At 38.6% G+C, this 22,248-nt stretch overlaps 1 protein-coding gene across 2 annotated transcripts; it reads right to left on the bottom strand.

Annotated features, from left to right (window-relative positions):
- Positions 1-4,868: 4,868 nt before the first annotated feature.
- On the bottom strand, positions 4,869-21,299 carry LOC116494409 (protein FAM122A). Of its 2 annotated transcripts, none has more exons than XM_032196297.1 (10): positions 21,084-21,299; positions 17,896-17,974; positions 12,841-12,897; positions 10,919-10,962; positions 10,785-10,839; positions 10,271-10,363; positions 9,657-9,745; positions 8,896-8,960; positions 7,851-7,947; positions 4,869-6,663 (listed from the first exon to the last, which is right to left on the bottom strand). In XM_032196297.1, the coding sequence occupies exons 1-10, from the start codon at positions 21,197-21,199 to the stop codon at positions 6,504-6,506; spliced, it is 855 nt and encodes a 284-aa protein (XP_032052188.1). In that variant the 5' UTR covers positions 21,200-21,299; the 3' UTR covers positions 4,869-6,503. The 2 variants fall into 2 exon arrangements, with proteins under 2 accessions (XP_032052188.1, XP_032052190.1); XM_032196299.1 differs by having other exon boundaries at positions 8,896-8,957.
- Positions 21,300-22,248: the final 949 nt, after the last annotated feature.

The following is a 22,248-nucleotide window of genomic DNA, read 5'->3' as shown; positions in this document are numbered from 1 at the left end:
CAGTTCATAATGGTAAGGAGGAATGTATCAACTCATGTAACAGCGTAGTCACAGGGAGACAGTAATACGTTTTTACTATGTGGATATACAAAAATAAACAAGGTTTGTAACGTTTTTCTGATGCCTATAGGTACATATGTATGCACGTGTACCTCTGGTACCTTGAGGCTTACTTAATAAGGTTGTTGAAAACACAGAATGCCTGTGGAAATAAGACCTGAGACAGTGAATACGCTTCCTCTTAAAACACAGGGAAAAACAGTTAAGTGTTCACGTCATTTCCCATTCCTGACTCTTAAAGACAAACAAAACAGTCATTTCCTTGAAAAAGTATTTTGAGCAGACAGGAGTGCCTTAAGATCATCCAGCAGAAACAATCATCTTGTTTACCCAGGACTTGCTATGGCACTGATACCCCAAACAAGCAATGTTGGCATGCAGGAAGTGAGAGTGCTGTTAAGATCATTTTCAGTAGTGTCACTCCCAGTAGCTACAGGCTTGGTACATGATCTTCTCTAGGTGTTTACACTTGTCTGGATCAGAAAATGCTTAGATTTCCCTTTTTGCTCTGCAGAAGTCAATCACAGAACGCTTACAACTACAATGGGCCCCATGTAACTGATTCAGAGTTGCAGGGACAGACAGGGCTGTCAGACAACCAGTTCATTCCAGCAGGGAGCGCAGCTGATGGGTGCCCCGAGACTGGGTCAAGCAACCTTACGTGGGAATCACCCGAGAAGAGACAGTGGCCATATTTCTCAAAACACACCTGAGGAACAAAACCAAACATGATACCAGATGGTAACAGGCCCTGCTCTTATTTTAAGAGCTTAACGGTGGTATTTGTGGCAGCTCAAAGAGAAGTCCCTGCATAGAAGTGTGCTTTCAACAGCAAAGCAAATAAATTCTTTCTGGAATCAACTTGTTAAGAATTTCCAGTCAGCTGTATATTATTTCATTTTATCTTCGTATGTAGCAAGTATCTGATAACCAACAAGCCTAAACTAGAGAGAGGCTGCCAAGTAGGTTTGGCAATAAGTCACCACGTTTCAGTCCTTGTTTTTCAATGTATACTGAACATGCCCGGCTTTTGCCTGGCTTTCCTTATAAATGCCAAATCCCATCACCTGTTTCCTTTGTCAGCTGTATGAATCTCACACTTAATCACCCAACACCTTCTCCTTCTGATGTGCACTGGCAATCCGTCCCACTGGTGGGGATGCTACAGATGGGAACTTGTCAGGGTGCGTAGACCCCATCCTAGAATACTTTGTTTACAGGACGAAGTTATCAGGTGCCAATTGACACATTTCATGTGTTCTGTGGTGATTTAGGGCAACCTCAAAATTCAGGGACCAAGCTGTGTAGGAGGTCTTAAAAACTTTAATCATCCTCTCTGCCAGGATGAGTCTTGGTCAGAGCAACTCGTGCTTTTTCTCTGAACTTCTGTGAGGTCTCTTCTGGCCTAAAATACTAGCGAAGTACTAAGGGAACGGACCGTAATACAAATTAAGACTGAAACCACTGAAGGAAAATAAAGAATGCCATTGCCAGCAGCATAGCACTTGCACAGTACTGCTCCACATAAGCTAGCAAGAATTCGGAAACCATTGTCACACAGTCTATTAAGAGCCCTTTAAAAATACCAAACATATAAATGAAAGCAGCCTAGAGAATCTGTGTATCCTCAAAAAACAAGTAACGGAGGTAGGAACACAGGCAGGGAGGCAGCACAGTGTAACAACTAAAGCCAAGTAAGGGGATACACTCGCTTTTTGGTCTATTTTTGTCTTCTATAGAACACAACCTGCAGGAGCTCGCTGCTGAAAGCTAACCAGCTGTTTACTTTATATGATAAACTGCAGCTAGGGTGTACCAGCTCTTGAAAATTTACAAAGCTCTATAACCACACTGACAATATTAACTGGGGAATTACATGCAGACAAAGTAATGCATTCTGGTCTTTGAAGTAGCAGAAAATAAATAAGCAAAGGAGTATTTTAAGCAAGAGCACAATCATGCTTCCAGTAGCACAATCAAAGCGACAGCCGATGTCCCTATGAAGAAAAAGCTAACAAGGTGGCCCACCTGAGTTACATCTCCCTTTAATACCTGTGTTGTGGAACATAAATTCAAACACACGTAATTCCAGTCATCCTGATCCTCGCGCATTCACGAGATACTAAGAAGGTACTAAAATGACTGATAAATTGCATATCAAAGACACAGAATAAAGAACTAGGAGCTCGTAGTGGAACTTAAATCCATATTTCCACTTAAAAAAAACTACTAAAAGTTAAACAAGGTTATTCTCCTTTAGTTTATTTGTATCTCTCCCCCTTCTACCATAGAACCCCAAAAAGGAAAGCAATCTTGCCCTTCCAGCATGAGCGTGGGGTCTGTCATGGTTGTAGGGTATCTGTCTGCATGGAGCCCACTGTGACAGGAACAGCATCTCCCTGACCAAGCCCTTACCTGCCTGTTGCCTGGGCCTGAGTCCATCACAGGAGTGCTGAGATCAAACAAGGATGCTCATTTTCAAAAAGTGCATACCAAGTGCAAAGAAAGGGGAAGACTGTCCTGTTACAGGTTAAAAGACAACCTGGAAACAGACACCGCACAAAAAAACATGAGGTGACAATTTTTTTTTTGCGTGTAGTTATTATAAAGGATTCTTGCAAGCCAAGTGCTCCTCTGTGGATTGATAAGGTTGATAATTATGGTATTGCAGCTGTAGACATTCAGCTCCATTTACAAATATTTTAACTCTATGCTTGTGAGAAGAGGGATCAACTAAAACTCCATCTGCCAGTTGGTGATGAGAAAGGTTGCTTAAAACAGGGTACAAAGAGCTCACACGTTCTAATTATGACTCCTGAGCCTATTTTAAGCAAACAAGTTACAACTGCAACATATGCAAGAACACAACAACATGAAGTGAACAACATTAAGTGACTACTGCTACGAAACGTACAAGCTGCTTCCCAGCTTGAAGCTAGCTGATGGAGCCCCGGTGGTTACTCCTATCTTTAGTTATTTCACTAGCAAATAACCTCACAAAAGCAGGACTGGACTCACAACGCTGACCTGAGAATCACAAACGTTTATAAATCAAGATATCCTGGCCTCACAAGAACATGCAAGACTTTGCATATCCGTTTTGTTTGTACAGGTTAACATTCATTTACAGATAAGTCTTCTGAAGAAAGGCAAAAAGGACAGATTTGGGATTAAGTTCTCATATTAATCTTCAGGAGGACCGAGGACAGCTGTAGAGCATTCGGATCAATTGGCTTGCTGACAACACAGAGAAGACCCTAGCAAATTAATCTGGCTGATGCACAGGCTCATTTTTCCTGGCATTTGTATCACTCTTCTAACATGAAGTATCTATCCCTCTGCTAAATGCAGTAAGTGCTCATTCCAAAAATACAGTTCCCCTGAGCACTGGCACGGTTATCAGTGTTCCCTCGGCAACTATGTCAAGTCTGGAGAAGGTGGAAAGAAGACAAACACCTATCAGTTAGCAAGGAAGACACATTGGCCCAAGACCCAATTTAACTGCCAACAAATCCTACAGGGGCAGCTTTCAAACAGAGCTATCAAACGCTGATCATGAGCGTGACTGCAGAAGGGTGTCTTTCGAGAGGAATGGCAGAATCCTGGAGAGAAACAGCGAGATGGCCCAAACGAACCAGTTTATATATAATACTTAACATATACACTATATATAGGACCATCATATAGGCGAGAAAGATGCATTTCTCAGAGGATGACAAAGACAAAAACACTTGTAATACACTCAGATTGTTTAAGAAACATCGTATGCAGTACTACTGTAACCATGTCACAGTGCAAGCACAGCTTCAACATTCATTGTTCTCAAGTAAATGAATAATTAGTAAAATGCAGGTAATACTAACACATGGAGTAGCTCGTGCTGTCAAGGGTCAATTATGTACATTGTATAAGATCCTAATTCCCCAACCTCTGATACATACATTTTGCAGCATAGTTTAATTCCAAAAGTCAGTCTTGTATTTCAGTGGAAAATCCTGTAGATGCCTCTTGACTCCAGGGCACAAAACCACAGCTAGTTGATGACACAGATGGACAAGAAATTGGGATGCCTTATTCTACAAGTTTAAAGTGATTTCTCTCTTACAAAAGACAGAGAAAGAGCAACTGCAAATACATAAATATTTCTCCTTGCTCCAACCACATACATTGCCCTACAAAGGCAAACCACAAAGACCATCATTTGAAAATGTTCATTTTTATTCTTCAGTTTTCCTAGAGTTGTCACAGAAATTTAAGATAACATTGCACCACAAAAAAGAAAAGCGTGCTGCAGAATTTAGGGCCAACTTCACTGCAAACCAGACTGGGTAGAAGTGTGTTAAAATAGATATTCTGATTAAAAAAAATAATAATAATCACAGATTAAAGTAATAATGTAATATAGTTACCCCTCTAACAAAGCGCAGAAACAGAAAAACATTTATGTTTCCATTTATTGGCACTTATTTGAAAAATAGCATAAATATTCAACAGAAAAAAGACAAGTTGACCCACATGCAACTATTAAAACCCTCTATTGATGCATCTTTTTTTAAAAGACTGGGAAAGACACCAAGAGGCTCATTCTTAAGAAATAAGCAAGATTAAAAAAAAAACAAAACACAACAGTCTTGCCCTCACCACAAAAGAGTGAATGCACAGCAACTCTTTGGCATGTATCTGAAACTGCAAAATGAAACTATGCCATATTAAATGACAAGCAAACAGACATTAACGACAAGTTTGTCCATCGGCCACAGGGGCAAAGGGCAGTCTGAACTAAAAAAAAAAAAAAAAAAAAAGGAATCCGCAACTAGGAAGTTGACTATTGCAATAATTTAAGAGGAATGAAGTCAGAAGTAAACTACGACATACCTTGATTGAACTGAGTAAAACTATTAAATAGGTTCTATTTTCTTTCTACAATAAGAATAACTGGTTGTTGGTCCTCCTCAGATCACCAGGTCCTCACGCTGTCATCCATTTCTACTTTTTATGGCTGCTCTCAGTCAAAGCTTCATCCATGGGAATCTTCCACAGCAGAGTTCAGAGTGGGCTTCTCTCCTACTTGAGGAAGTTTCTCAACTTTTCTCATTTTATTACACATCACAAAGATTTAGTGTTTAAAAGCAAAACATTTTGCTTCATTATTGACTTCTCTGGAGAGAAGGCTTAAAACCACACAGTGAAGATGCATACACACATACAAATGGGGACCCAGCATGGGGAAGTTCAATTGCATAACAGGAGTCAACAACCAAAAATGAGGTTGCCACTGGAAATTTTGAAACAGCTCTCTATGATGGTTTGCAGATTTGTCCTCTTGTTTGGGGAATTTCAGAGTTGAAATAAGGATGCTTCAACCTACTGACTTTTCAAACACAGTATAAGAATCTGGAAACACATCAGACTACTGAATTCTAGACTTCCAATGAGCATCTGAATGTTACAATAGCAGAAGTAACTTGATGTCAGTATTTGGGGGAAAGTGACATCAGGAGATTAAATACTGATTAGGCACATTTGATCACCTCAGCCTGTATAAAAGCATTCATGGTCCCTCATTGTTTCTGTCCATCAAAAGTCATATATGAGGACAAACACTATCTGTTAAGATAATGTACTTCTGAAGTACTAGATACTAAAATCTCACAATTTAATGTTCTGTTCCAAACATTATTACTACTTTTCCCCATTAAAAGATTAACAGAGCATCTACCACTCTAATACATCATCTAAATGGGGAAGAAGAAAAGTATGAAACCCCAGAAGGTTCCACACTAACTTTGGATTTAGTCACAACAGCAGTCATGATCATGAGTAAAATCCAGCATGTAAATTTAAGACGATGATTCACCAACTTGTTCTTTTGGTATCTACTTAGAACACAGAATTGATTAACAGTCAATTAGAACACAAGATTCAATTCTTTTTCCCCCTCAATATTCTCTCTTTCACATGAAAACAGAAATTATAAATACCTAACACTCCAGGAATAAAAACAAATTAAGTAAGCTGCTTCATTGGTTTAAGACAGAACAAACATGAAAGTTTTCTTTTACCACATAGAGCACCACTTTCTATTAGTGAGGACACCACCTTTTGGCTGTTGGAAAGCCAATGTCCACAAGCAGAAGGTATATACAGTATTTGTAACTTACACCAAGAATATATCCATGAGAAATCCATAGCTCGTACACTCAGGTTAGCATCAAATATGTTTGCAATTCAAATGCTTACTGTACTATTAGTAAATGTCATACAAATCACTAGAAACGTGAATTCCTCCTCAAGGAACTATTCTGGAAGTTTTCTAGAAATAATGACATTTCTGGAAGTTCCTATGAGGAACAGAATCACATAAAAGACTCAGTTACACACAAGAGAAAGTCTTATTGATATCCAGCCTGTTTCTTGGTGTCCCATTAGCAGACTTGTGCTTCTCAATCAATAGGTAACTTAGCTGTAAGATCTACTGGTAAAAACGGAGATCTGGAGTCAGACAGTGAGACTGGAGAGTCTGTGTTGGTGCTAACTTCAGCTGGTGAGTCGCAAGAAGAGCCTGCACTGCTTCTATTGTCATCAAGCGCATGTGACGACAAACTGAAAACACAGCAACATCAAGATATGAGAAATTAAGTATTCTAATATTTCTTAAAATTTCAAATACTAGCTTCCCATTCATCATAAACCCATTTTAAAAGCAAATCTACATCTTTGAAGGAACAGTAAACACTGTATTTTAAATAAATCTGTAGCAAAACACCTTGTAGTCTCTTCCAAACACAGAGATAGCATTCTGATAATTTTCTCCTTCAGCTTACCCAGAAACTGTTTAGAGATTCAGAGGCATCAAGCTGAAAAATTCATTGCAAGCTTCACCCCATGTCCTAACAAGGACCCAATGTATCCAGATGCCTTTTGCCAAGGGATTTAATGAATAGCACATTTACCATTCACTACATGTCTTATAGGATGCAAAATTTTAATTGTAGATGTTCTATCACCAGTGATAGCATCAAACCATTTTTAAAAATTGCCACCTCCTAAAACAAGTAGCAGCAAACTAAACTTGCACTGCTATGCATACTGTGAATAGAATGTGAAAAAATACATGTTTTTAAAATATCCTTAAAACAAATCCATTTTACTATCTCCACTGCAACAGGCTCAAAGCTTGTGCACAGCTTTGTACTTTAGCTAGGAGGCACAGAGGCCAGAGGTACACTGTAAAAAATGCTTTCCTGATAGTCAAGAAGGTAGTAATACATATGGTACGCCTACAAAACTACAATACCAAATCAAGTTACCTTGCTATTTCAAGTCATTATGATTTTTTTTCCATGTACTGCTTTTTTTTTTTTTTTTTTTTTTTTTATCTCCTCCCAGCAGGGAGGGTCAGACTAATTTTCTGATGTGATTAACAGCAAGGGAATAAATTTAAAACAAACAAACAAACAAACAAACAAACAAAAAAACACAACATCCACAATCATTAACGTTCACATTTGATTGCAAGTTGAAACTGGATTCCAAAAATTGCCAGCCATAAGGTGTCTTTTCCTAAACATGCTCAATGCCCATATACATGAAATATGTTAATAAAGGTTATCAGTCAGTCCAAGAAATTCTAAAATTGTAGTGAATTTTACTGCCGATTTACTATGATACTTTCAGTGCTTCAAAAATACAGGATGTCTGTATTAATAATAAAAGAAAAAAAAAAAAAAAAAAAAACTTCTTGCAGTGCTTCTGATGAAATTCACACAAATAAATAGTATGGCATTTACCATCCCACACTGTCCGTGTGATGTGAAACTTCAGGAGTAAGCATGTTCATGGATCCTTGGAATAATCTTTTTGGATGATCTTCCATCTCTGTTACCCCTTCAGTATGAGACAAAGGAGGGATAAAAATAAATAACATTTCTCAATTGAACTAAAATCTACATGCAATGTACTTCCAAGAGCAAACAAAACAGAAGTCCAAACTCATAATATAGCACTCACCAGACTGTAATATTTAAAACATAGGAGTTTGATGCTGAAATTTTAAAGACAATTGCTTGCAAATTTTTTAGCCTAAAATTTAGGAGAATTTAATGAGTTTAGACTGAGGTTTACATATCAGATAATTATTCTTCAGTAGAGGAAAATCTAATTTTCATTTTAGTTTATTCAGCTAATCAGTTCACTGACTAGCTGCATCAAAGCAGAGAAGCTGAGAATAAGGAAAGGTGGTTTTCCTGTTGCAATTAATAAAGGTGGTTCAGAATTATCATTAAACTTACATATTGAATTTGACTTCCAAATACACCAAAAGAAAGGACAGCAGATGTATGCTTAAATAGACTATGTAAGAACAAAGAGACAAGCATTTTTAAAATCTGTCTCACAGTCAGAAGTGATCTGTTACAAAGATGAAGCAGAAGATACATTTAAGAACAGATGCAATAAAATAACGTTATGCTAAACTCGAGAAAAAAAAAACAACATAGGATGAGAGAATAAAAAGCTGTAAGGTGTCTACCAGGTCTATGGATCAGTTTGTTTTTGAAGAGTGACTTTAAATATACAGTATTTGCGTACTTCAATTAGTCAGGACTTTAAAAGATTTTTGTGAAATTAAGTATATATTTATCAATTTGACTGTTTTATCACTACAAACAGTTCAATTTATTTGGTCAACTGTAGCACTATTTCTAGTCTCTCTATTTTGGTCAACTATTTCTAGTCTCTCAAAGCATCAGCCAGCTTGATAGAATTAGGAAGAAAGTTATATGAATTACTTTAAAAGTAACAATTTATTATGTTAGCCAAAAACAAATACTGTACCTTTTCTTTTTATTGACCCAAGAACACTTGGTCGAATGCAGTTAATTGGACTCTGGCTTCTCCTGCTAAAAGAAGGCAGATGCTATACTGATATCACCATTAACAGAGGAAGCCTGAAAACATGTAAAGAATCAAAAGATATTCAGATAAAAAAGAAAACAGAAAACACTGTTTCAGAAAACACTAAGAAAATAGCCATTAAAACAGCCTATCAAAAATATTGCTTGTTGTTTTATTTTCATTTATTAATTTATTTAAAAGAAGTACCAGGAAGCATAGACCTTAACAGAAAAGGTTAGGTCACACTATTTCACATCTGGGGCAGACTAAAAGCTCACGTTCTAGGTAGTGACTATTGCTCAGCTGACAGGCAATACTTTGCTGAAGTGTTATGGCCCAAGGAAATTTAATTGCTTTATTCCCACATAACTCAAAACAACATCCAATAAAACTAAAACCAGAATCTGTAAAACTGATGTGTGCTTTCTCTTAGCAGAATTACTTAAAAAGTGATTAAGAGCAATATAAAGATTATATGGCAAAGACATGCTGAAGTGCAGCCCACTTTCCTGATGTTCTGACACAATAATTTTAACCAATATTTTAAGGCACTGTAAAATCTAATGTCAGGATGAATGTATGAAGTTCATTTGTAATCAGATATCAATTTTAATTACTTATATAATAAGTCCTTGTATTTCAAAAGCTTACTGCGAACTAGTTATGCCAATTTCCTATTACTGATGTGATCCGATACTTACCTTGAAAATCTCCTTGTTGGACTTGGGCTAGGACTTGGAGGTAATCCACTGCTACTAACCAAACTTTGCAAAGACGGTGAGAAACATTGCTGAGAGCAAAACAGTTTGAGTTATTTACATATAAATACTGTACCACACATGGTAAAAACTGATCCTTATCACAGGTAAATGAGTAATCCAATATTAATTTAAAGCAACCAATCTGGCTGGGTATACCAAGATATCACTTTTGGTTACTGAGGAAAAAAAAAATTGGACAGATTCAATTGTTACATAAAACACATGCAAGTTGGCAAGCATTTATTTCACCATAGTCTGGTTAAACAGTTCATAAAATAAGAATGTATGCCCCCTCTTCTTATTTTTCATTTGCTTTCAATGTAAATTAAGTTTTATCGACCACAGATTAGCAGCAGAACACTCCATAAAAATTCAGATGGTGGTTTCTGTTTTGGAGTTTCAGGGTAAGTGGTTTTTTTGTTTGTTTGTTTACTCTAGTTTCTGGTTTGCAGCTGAGGTAGAAAGGAGCAGGTGGTTAAATCTTTTGCTGCTAAGTTAATTGAATTTAGTTAGCACTACTTAATACAAAAGCTTTATTACTGCATTTTGCTCACCTTCCCTATTCCTCTGGTAGGTGAAGGAGCTGGAGAGACTGGGATAAAGTCTACTTGCTTTGGTGATGATGATTTTTCAAAATCATTGTCACTCTGTAAATAGGATGTACAATTAACCTTATGAGCAACTATCTTAACATGAAAAGGACTGCTTCATGTGGAATTGAGCAAGACTCCAAAGTTACCCCCTTCTTATTCATATATATATACACACACACATTTACATAGCTCTGTAAAAAAAAAAGCCTTAAACATTACTTGTGGAGTACCAAAACATGGAAGAATATTTGGACACGCAAACATTCATGTTATTTTTTGTGACACACCAGTCCAAGGAACTGACATGTATCCATGAAAAACTGATAATTCTATGCCTTACTGCGTGAAAAATTGCTGATCAAAAGCAGCAATATATCAACACCTTAACAGGAAGTCAAAATATAAAAGAAAATGTTGACATGCGAGTGTCTTGATGCTGATAATAGAAATACAAATAAAAGCATGAATTCATTACCAGGCTCAAGCTCTCCTCCCATGACTGGCTCATCTGCATTGCTACTTGCACTTCTCTACAAAGAAGAAAACAAACGTATTGTCCTACACCCACAAAAAATTGCATTAAGTATTTTAGTTTGCCTTAATGTTTACCTTTCACGTACTGTTTCTCTGTTCATCAAATTCATTCCTTCTTCCTATAAGAGTAGGAAATGAAAAATTAAGATAAAAAAGATCTGCTACAGCAAGTCAGAGAAGAAGAAGAGAATGGGAGAGAAAAGAAAAGCAACATTTCAAGACAGACCATCCCATAATAAGTGTTAATGGGAGGTGGCTGTTTCTCAAGAAGCTTTTTCTTTTCACATTCACTGTTATCCAAGAGGTAGTTACAGAACTGAATAATGTTCATACAAATGAAAATTTCTGCCCATGACAGAGTATCTTTATGCACTCTTGCATAACATTATTTTATAAAGTAGTTTCTAGCATAAGTAATACGCTAGAAAGTATGGATCCACAGAATAAGGAATACACCTTACTCTGTGTAACTAACTAGACACTGTCAGCATCTGGGATAAGGTATTTTTTCTAAAACAATCATAAAATACTATTAAAATGGATCAGAAGTGTAATTAAATAAACTTTCACACCAAGTAAAAAGTTGATCCATTCTCCTCTTGACTATGAACAATTCCTTAAAATGTTCAACTGAATACTATCAGTCTGTTGAGTGAATGAAGAGATTCCATAATTCAGTTCAAGCATAAAAGTGTAACTAAATATCTTCACAACCATCATTATACGTAGGGAGAGTCTAACTTAGTTCAATTGTGTGGTTTGCTAAGATTTGAAAGACCTCAGAATTAGAGCACACTGTTCCCATTTGTGCTGGTAAGAATAGAGTGCTGAGAATTTCAATTTCTGAATTCAGCTATCAAATGCAAATTAGGAAGTGTCTGTGTTCAGCTTAATAAATGTATGGAATAATTTTGAATACAAAAGTGTTTTCAAACAATTTGAATTATCAAACTTTATTTCATGTACTAATAGCAACAAAACAAGAGTCATTCATGTTCTCAGCTCTAAAACTGACTTGAGTGTTTCAGAATCTGTTCAAGCCAGTACATTGTTTGCTTAGTAAACACAAGCAGTTATTTTCTTCAGGGTTACTATGCATGCACCTTAAATATCCAAGGCAGGAAGCAGAAGCACCTTACATCACTTCAGAAATCATATCCCAAAAAATGCTGTCTGAAGCATTCAATTAGTTTTACAAAAAAGAGAGAAAACAAGTCTATCCATTGCAAGCTTGCAGGAAAAAAAAAAAAATCAAACATCTTAAGGCCAGTTTTATCATTCTACTGTCAAAAAGTCAAATTTAAAATGGAAGAGCCACAAGAGGTTCAGCTTGTTGATTTTAAAATTTGAGTCTTTAGACTGTGGTCTGTTGTCTGGTGATGCTGCTATTTAGGCTTCAGATATTCACCACACCCCTCTCCTTTCCTAAGTATTTGCTCTTACGTCCTTCCCCTCATGCCATAACAGCACAAGTAATGATCTGGATAAGAATATTATACAGATGAAAAACAGCCCAGCCAAATGCATTTGAACTGTTCTTTTTTTTTCAAAATTGCTTCCTTATCCAGTTCTTTTTATGGCTACACAGTCTTGTGCCAGCACAAGTTGAGGAATACTTTGTCACTGCCCCTGAATACTTATGCTGGCTCTACTGCCAAAAACTCAGTGAAATTTTACCCTAAGGGTTTACATTTAAAGGTCTCTTTTCTAAAATGTCCATTTTAAGATATTTTCTTCTTTCTCAAATCTTCTCTTTACTATAAGAATTGTTGTTTTTTTTTTTTGTTTTGTTTTGTTTTTTTTTAATAAAATTTGGAACTCTGCAAACAAGATACAACCTTTAGTTTTGAATACACCTTGAAGCAGTGATATACAGTATGCAGCAGTCTACTGTTTCATAGCAAAATTTATAGTTATTTGAAGGCCATCACACATTGACTGCAAAAAAGCTAACCACCTATAAACAATATTTGAAAAGAATTGCAATCTGTTCTTACCTGTTTGATTTGATGAAGACGGCTGCTAGGAATACGTATAGGAGATGATGGCACAAACTGCAGAACAAAACAACATACAACTGAAACACTTAAAAAAAAACGAACAAGGGGAGAAGGGAGGGAAAGGTGCAAAAATGTTAATAACTACTTTATAGCACTATCCTAAACTCTCTCTACTGTCTTCTCTACAGAATGATGCTGCTTTTAACTAGAACACTGCTACCTTTCATACATGTATATATGGTTGCACAAATATTTTCATCCAGCAGGCTCCCCAGTAGATCCTTAAAAATATAAAGCCAAAACTACACATGGTGAAAAAAACTTCTGGATTGTTGCCTGCCTACAAATAACTACTTTGACAGATGAAAATAAAATCATCTATTGGAAGGCTATCAAAGAGTTAAATAGTTCCTTTCAGGTTTCTCAAGATCTTCACATATATGGGTGACAAAAATTGAAATTGGAGAGGATGTCACTAAAAATGCTCTTAATTCTATCAAGCTTTGCATCAAGATCTCCCTGGAACACTATGATCTAAAACTGCATACTCGAAAACAAAGTAATTAAAGCACTTGTTTTCTCAAAATATCACTTCCTTTCATATATTTCCTGTCCCTCGAACATTTGACCATCAGTTGGCTTTTGTCATAACTGAACCAGGGATCAAAACCCCAAAGTTTTAGTCAGAGAGGTTTAACTTCAAACCCCTTCAAAATACAAGGCATCTTTTTTAAAATGGATGTCTTCAGTAAGGTTTGTACTATCACTAAGCGTTTGTCATATTTCATGCAGTATGAGGCCTCATCAGCTTCACAAAACTGGTCAGAGAACTAATACTCATTCTGTTAACCAGGTACTGCAACATCTTCTGATCATTGTCATGAAGAATGCAAAGATTTTGCTGTCCTAAACAAAAAGCTATGGTAAGTTATGACAGATTACTAAGGCTTCATATATCCAGAATCCTCCCTCTAAACAAACATCAAGCCCTTTTTCTTGCAGAAGATTTTAGTCTCACTCAAACACAGAGGACGTTTAATGCTCATAGCAGAATGTAGTCACCACAACACACACTACTGATGTCCTGTGCTTACAATTAGCTACTTCAGTCTAGTTTAAGTCAACTTTACTCTTATACCAGGCTCCCAAAAATCCTATATACCTACTAAAATTTCCTCCAAATGTGACGAACCAATGTGGACCTTGAGTAGACCTTGATTGTGGCACAGAAAATGATCTGGACAATAGTGCATTCCTGCCTGTTCACTTGGTCACTCCCTAGTATAAATGCATTTGTTCCACTCATTACATTCTGGTTTTATTACTTTGATCCAAGTATTTTAAGGTTTAACATTAATAGAACATACATGTATATCAAATCAGTGGGTCCCAGTGTATAGTAAAATATATATATATAGAGAGAGAGAAAAAACTCAGCTAAGCACTCCTCAACAGGATCTGATGCAGATTTGACTAATCCTACATCCCATCTCTAACAAGTCATGACCTTCACTCTGTGCTCAAAATCCACTTTTTCCCTGTTTGTAGTACTACTTCTTATGAAAAGAGACTATCAGAAGCCCAAGTCACTTTAAAATGATACTTGCTAAAGCAGCCTGAATCCATCTGTTAAAATTATTTATTAAGCTTTGTGCTGACTTATCATAAACAAATAACCAACTATTAAGACTAAATTACCAACATGGAAAAGAAACACCTTCTGCTTTTTTCCTTTTCCAATGTTTTATAATCTTTTTCACTGAAGGTAAAGTTTCACTAGCACCAGTTTGGCAGGCAGCACTCCCAAAATAAGCAGTCAGCTGCCCCTGGTGCCACTACCCTTCCATTTCTGGCCCTGCACTGCCACCTCTCTTCTGCCAACACAAGCAACTATGGGGCCACGCAGTGAACCGTAACAGGGAACTTACCTAACAAAAAAGAAGAAAAAGAGACAAACCAAAACAAAACCTTTGCTGAAATAGCAGCTGAACATCTAACCACAGACTAAAAATGTTTTGCCTTAAAAGAAAAAAAAAAAATTTACTCACTAGGTGCCACTGAGGGTCTGGAAGGAAATAAACAATAGATTCTGAGTACAGATGATCCTTTCTTGGCAATTACATGTATTTACCAGAAAACTGCAGATTAAGAACCACACAAAATTGCATAGCAGACCCTGTAGTTGTCATTAGAAAAGAGCTGGAGTCTGAGACTTGGAAATGTTATTTAAAAAAAAAAAAAAAAAAAAAAAGATTTTAGAATGTAGTTGAGCAACTAGGACAGCCACCACAACAGCCCTGAAGATGGTGCTAGAATATGACCTTCAGTTACTGAAGCATTTTTAACAACTCCCATTGTTCCCATGAGAGGTAACAACAGATCAGAAAAATGATCATCATTTTTTCACAAGTTTAACATAAAATGTTAGGTGAACTCATAACTGTTTAAACAAACTGTTTATGTTAACAGTTTGATTCAGTTACTGAACCTTTTAAACCTCCTTATTACTGCTTACACTCTAGTAAAACAGTTTTTTTGAAAACAAAAAAAAATGTTTTGAAGTATACCGTATCACTTACCTACTGCAAAATTAAATTTATCAAAGCAGATGTCATCCAGCATCTTGGGATATTCTCTAAGGTCAGAAATTTACACTTGCTCTAAAAAGAATACCAGGTGAAGTTGCTTAGGGTCCTTAATGCTGAAGATTAATTTTCTGAAAATTGCTTAGCTATAGTTGATCCTGGTTTAAGACAAGAGAAGTATAGGATAATCTCTAAATTCCTTTTCATTTCCACGCTGCTTGCCATCCTCAACAGAAACATAAAACAGCCTAACTCAAAGAACTGTTTCAAAGCAGACAAGGCATTGGTATAGCAGCCAATGAAGCATCTGATTTTGAGCATAAGTTTCAACTGTATTTTGTCAGCACCTGCACAGCAGGGAGTGAAGACGAATTACAACTCTAAGAAATCCACAAGACCACACGGATACATCTTCATGGGTGCTAGTGTTTACTTTCAGTCTCTGATGTGCCCCCCAAAAGGGGTTGGAAGGACAGGATCCTATATAGCTCCAGGTGCAAGAAAAAAACAGAGAAAAAGCTCTTCATATACAGGAAAGTGTATGGTAGGGAAAAGACAGGGAAGAGACCTATCCTACCTTTCACCTCTCGGCCTTGAGATGCTGCTCGCCAGTTTTGGAACCCACACTCTCTTCCCTGAAAAGCTCTTCTACTTCAGGCATGACAACCCAAAAATACAAACTGAAAATTGTTCCTGAAAATTCCTTTGTTATCTCTAAGACAATTTTTGTTCTTAAGTACCGCACTCAGCTTTCCTCTCTTAACAGAAGAGCATATCTCATTTTCTAGAATATTTTTATTCTTAATGCTAGAAAAAACTGTCCATTGACAAGTATTAGTTCTCTTTGACATTCAACTTTTTGTTCGTTTTTAAGGAATCCATTCTCATTTCATTCCTTGGTCACTGAGTCAGAACTACTTCTCATCTACTACTGAAACCAGAATAGTTACAAAATCCAGAAGACTGCAATATCTGTTTCTGGTACAGCCATACCAGAACTAGTACTGCTTCACGACAACTTACAGGCAATGCTTCCCAAATTAGCATATTTTTATCCCGCAACAACTGAAGATATTCAAGAAGTAAACCTAGTAAACTGAGCTTTCACCTTTGTTTCTCCTTTAGTCTGTCCACAAGCATAAACAAACTTACCCTAAGCTGCAACCCTAGAAAATACATGAAAAAACAGACTGTTGTTTAAGAATTCTTGACCACAATACAGTCTATAACACTTTATTTCTTAGCAGGAAAAAGTGAGTTCTAACAATCTTTCTGAAGCTTTAAATAAGTATCCTGGTTTTGTTACAGACACAAGCCCTTGCTGAAGTACTTGTCTGGCCTGACTTTAAAGCAGAAATTTACTGAAGAGGCAGCAATGAAGAAAATATGAGAGTAGCATTCTTCATCTATTAACATGAGGCTAACAGATTATTTCTAAAGCATTGTCAAAAGGTATCTAAAGAAACAGGATAACTACCATCAGGTTTACAGGGGACTACAGCTTTAAAAAAAAATAAATAAATTATGGATATCCACAAATCAAAATGCACAGAAACCAATATGGTAGAATTATTTTGTGAAATAATTTTAATTAAAAAATTAATGCTACTCCACTCCTGCCTGAACATAGCTCATTTTTTCCAAAACTTGCTGAATGCAGCTAGATGTTATCCCAAGTCTACCTGTTTCCTAAGGCTGTCTTAGAGGAAAAGCTGCATGAAACTTTGACAAAAAATTCCTTTTAGTAAGAGGAAATAACTACCCAATGTACCCTGGTCCTTTCGATAAGGGTTACCAAACCAATCTATGAAATCCTGTGCAGGTGTTCTCAATTGGCCAAAATCACACCCTCCTATCACAATTCATAAGGTGCTAAAACCACAAGATACGCTACATTTTCTCTGGGTTGAAGCTCTGTATTTTCAGATTAATAGTTTAAAGATTCAGATTTTGGGGAGCTGTAGAAACAGAAGTGTGATAAAATTTGAAATCACAAATTAATGTTTCTAATAGGAGGAATTATTCATTCTGGGGGTCTCAAGCTCCATTTTCCATCAGCCATTGTATTTTGTTATATCAGCTGTTGATTACAACACTCTGTTCTGACTTTTATATAACAAGTAATTTAAAATTGGAACATCACTGCATTTATTTTTTAAACTTCAGAAATAATAATACATCTATACAATTGTTTTTCTTTGCTAACTACCTTTCTTACTCCATCTTAGAAAATCAGCTTGTATTTTATAAACAAAGTTATGATGACAATGAAATGCAAGTACTCTCCATGGTCAAATGGCCTACAAATAACATTTCCCTATAGCTACAGCATATTAGTGTCAGTGTACAGCCTTGTTTCTGAAAATATGTGGTATTAGTTTCACACATTACAGCCTCATTTTATTCTTTCCTCCTGTTTGCACACTTCTGCTTTGGGCCTAACGTGGTTGTCTAATAGTTCTCTTACCAGGCTGTGACGATTCATAACCGTGGTACTGTTCCTGCGGGTTCGCAACACGTTAGCCTGGAACACCTGTGAATTATCACTGTGAAAAGAAACACTTGTCAAATGCAAAAGCCATTTCCTTCCCATCAAACAGTACCTCTTATTATAAGCTGAGTTTCAAATGTTACGACAGCAATTGTTTCAAGACAAAGCGCCTGAGAGACACCTATGTAAGAACACTTCTGGCATGTTGGCTGAATGGAAACCAAATTGCTCTTCCACCCAAATCTCAACTACTTTAATTAATGATTTTAATTAATCACACTGAGACTGCAGAACTACTGAAAAATTAAGACTGATCATTTCTGTGGGAATTTGTCGTGTTTGGAACAGCTACAGGCTTCAGACATCATTCAACAGAACAAATTTGTAACAGCACATAAACAGTAACTGGAAACTAGCTTGAGTGCCAGCAGAGCAAAAAATCCAGCATCTCGATAACACTTATCACTACGAACATTTAATAAGTTCTCAACTCTTTTTCAGCAGAGGTTAAATTAAGCATACTGTGAAAGCAGTTTAAAAAGTCCTAAGACTTTTGACCCCAGTCACGTCTGTAATCAGGAAACAGCACATCAATTTAATAGCACTGGGTTCATTATTTGCCATAAGCTGTGTTCCTTTCTCAAGGCAACTTCGTTTCTATTGATTCCTAAAGTAAGTTTCTCTGGTCATCACTAATGTTATCAACAGTGTACTTAACGAATGAGACTGAAGAAAAGAAATCAAGATCACTAGAATATAAAATTTAGAGCCACAACCCTGTAATCCTCATGCCTAAAAATCACTGAGGAATTGCATAAGCCAACAGATCCATATGTAAGGTTGTAATAAGATCCAAATAACAGGAATTCACTGGGTTGTACCTTTTTGTCTCAGCTACGACAAAAATACGGTCTTTTAAAACTAATCTGACCAAGAGTATTAGTGTGTTCTAAAGGCTGATAATCATAATGCACTTTAAAGACACGTCAAACAGAATCCTCCACTATGAAATACACCGGTAGGACACAAGTTTTAGATCATTTTTATTCTGAGCTAGATGAATGCTAACAAAGCTTTACTTGGAAGTAAGAGTCAATAGCAACTGTTATAAGCACTGTGCTTTCACCAAGAAGAACGTGTTGCCTCTAAAACATCAAATACAACAATGAAAAAAGTAACTGATGTCCAGTCAAAGACATTTCACTCAATTTACACCCACAAGAAATCACACATTTGCCCTTTGACAGGAAGTAGAACAGGAGGAATTCAAAGAGGTCGTGATTTGACATTTAGAGATGAGATTTACTGGCCTAGGCCAACAACTACAACTTCTTTTTAGTGTAAGTGTACTGGCTGATACACCAATGCACAGCAGAGCATAAATGGTGCATGCTGAAATCCAGGTTTTGAATGGAAAAAAAAAACAGGTTTGAAGGATTCTGCAATACGTTATCAGAGGCTGAATCCAATATTCGGTGCTGACTAGAAGAGAAGAAAAGGAGAGGAAGGAAATATAAATATCCTTACCTTTATTTTCCCTTGCAAAAACACTAGAGAACTGGTCAGATCTCAGACTTACCTTTCACAGAAAATTCTTATAGTTCCAAATAAAGAAATAATAATATTGATTTAGCATGAGAACAGGAATCAAAAGTTCTGTGAAAGGTACGTTCTTTGATCTAAAACATTCACCTGGAGATGTTCTCTGGCTTTACAGTACCTTTTTCTCTAAGCTTCTTACTAAATCTGTTAACGAGGAAATCAAGTCAGTAGGCAGTGACGGAGCAGAAAGAGCAATCTGTCCAAGAGCAGGAGCTTTTGTTTCAGTTTACCCAACAAAGCCGTTCTGGGAAAAAAATGAAGTTTCTTGCCAAGAGCTGTAATCTTGCAAAAACAGTTTTCTGCTGGAAAATTCCTAACTAACAGGCAAACCACTGCAACCACCTGAAATTAGTTCAGCGGGATTTCAGTTTAATCTCTATAAACACCTAGTGTAGTATACACGCCGTTTTAAGGCAAAAACTCAGGCTATATGCCCAGAACTTGACCTAAACAGTGTGTTTGCAGCATGATTATCAGATGCTGGGCTGTTTCGTTCACTTGGCTGCTTTGTATTTTTAAAAAGCAGAGCATCTCAGAGTTCATAAGGAACAACTTATAAGGCTAAGCTTATAAGAACACCTATGTCTCAGTTACATAATTAGTTTACCTGCTCAGAAATCTGCCCGAGGAACAACTACCACTCACAATACCTCTGTACCGCATCAAACTGTAAAATGATAGCGGCTTCACTGCAATTACATAAAAGAAATGCAATGTTTACTAAAAATTAAATCACGACTGAGTAATAAAAGCACTAATATTTTCTCTGAATTGCTGTGCAGAGTCAGTTGTTTTGGTACAACATTTATGAGAGATTTATTCATCAATTGATATCTATTTCTTTACAGAAACATGAAGTTTAAGAGGAGGGAGAAAAAACAAAGTACTTATATATTATGCTATCTTTTACAAAAGTTTAGTGTCAATATGCTCTCCCATCTGTGGACATACTGCTAGTAGATGCACATAGCCCACCCTGAAGTTAGATGTTACTGACATCATCTAAGAGACGTGGGGGCATCCCCCAACTTCACAAACTGCCCCAAAGAGGCAGGAAACGGTACTTTGAGTTATAAAGTTACCCAAACACAAAATTATATAATCGTAGACTGGGTCAAGTTGGAAGAGACCAGAGATCACCCAGTTCCACCAAGCCAGGTTGCTCAAAGCCCTATCCAACCTGGCCTTGAACATTTCCAGGGATGAGGCATCCACAGCTTCTCTAAGGCAACCCGGTCCAGCGTCAAAAAAAGCACCCCACAGACCTGCACACCTGAGAGCTTTGCTCTTAGCCCTTGCCTGTGTATCAGCCGAGGAGAGCTTGACAGAGAACACCCTGCAAAAACTCACCCCCCCTGCAAACGCCAGCTGCTGTTAGGCTAATGGCAATGCCCAAACAAAACTACCCACCCAGCTCCGTGTGCTTCTCCCAGCATCGCACAATAACAAAACCGGGAGCAGCCACAGGACAACCTGACACTGGCAGAGCACCTCGTGTAACGCTCAGGGCCCCCCTCAGGCCCCGGCCGAGGGCTCTGCGGGCCGGGCCGGGCCGCGCTCACCTGAGCCCGTGGATGAGGGGGGCGCTGTTGGATCTCCTCAGGCCGCCCCCGTCGCTCGGGGCCGCGGCGCTCCCCGGCGGCAGCTCCAGGTCCAGCTCCATTTTCTCCTGAGCCATCGCGGCCCCGGCCCCGGCCCCGGCCCCGGCCCCGCCTGCGCCTGCGGCTCGTCCCGCTCCGCCGCGACGCCCATTCACTGCCGCCGGCCGCCGCGGCTCCTCCTCATCCCGCGCCGCCGCCGCCGCCGCTCCCCAGGGCGCGGGGCGCTGCGGCCGCCCCTACAGGCCCCGCGGGCGGCGCCGCGGGCAGGGGCCGGGGGCGCGCCGGGCCCGCCGAGGGGGGCGGCCCCAGCAGCGCCCCATGCCCCTACAGCAGCCCCTACAGGCCCCTTCCCGGCCCCGCGCCTCCCGGGGCCGCCGCCTGCGCACGGGGCGGGACGGGACGGGACGGGCGCGGAGGCCGCGGGACGGGACCGGGACGGGAGCGGAGCGAGCGCCTCAGGCCCGACGCCCCCCGCCGCCGCCGCCAGCCCCGCGCATGCGCCGCCGGGAGCCCCGCACGGAGCCCCGAGCACGGGGCCCGCGCCTGCGCCGAGCCCCCCGGGGGGGCCGCGGGGAGCGGGGCTGGGTTTGGGATCGAGGGTTTAGGGGTTAGGGTTTGGGATTTGGGATCGTGGTTTTGACTTTTTGTTGGTCTTTGCAAGCTCAGCTGTCTCTGCTGCGGTTTGTATCGCAGGTGGGATTCTCAGGCAGCCTTTCCCAACAAAAGTCACCAGAGAAGAAAGGCAGATTATACATAAGCAATATTTTTTCCATAAATCCCATGCCTAAGATAGCATTTTGTAACATCAGTCGGCTGGGTGTATTCCACCCATTGGGATATTTCCCTGGTATTTTAAAATATTCCCATTTTATCACCCATGCCATAAGTCTTCGTGCCCGCTCGTCCCTCTGCATCATTGCTCTTTCCCCCAGTCTGCTTCCCCACTCTGAATTTCTGTCATTCACCTGCATCCTCCCCAGGCTCTGTTTAACATACTCTTTCCCTTCTTAATCCCTGTTCCCATGGTAATTTGCCCTGTTTCTCTTACTCAGATCTTTGTGATTTCCTCATTTCAGTCTTTGATCTCATTCTGTTCCATAGCACAGCTCTTCCACAGCCACATCCC

The sequence above is a fragment of the Aythya fuligula genome, chromosome 13 (assembly GCF_009819795.1).
Source record: "Aythya fuligula isolate bAytFul2 chromosome 13, bAytFul2.pri, whole genome shotgun sequence".
Taxonomy (NCBI): domain Eukaryota; kingdom Metazoa; phylum Chordata; class Aves; order Anseriformes; family Anatidae; genus Aythya; species Aythya fuligula.
The sequence above is the reverse complement of the archived record's forward strand: the minus strand, read 5'-3'. Positions and strand labels throughout refer to the sequence as shown.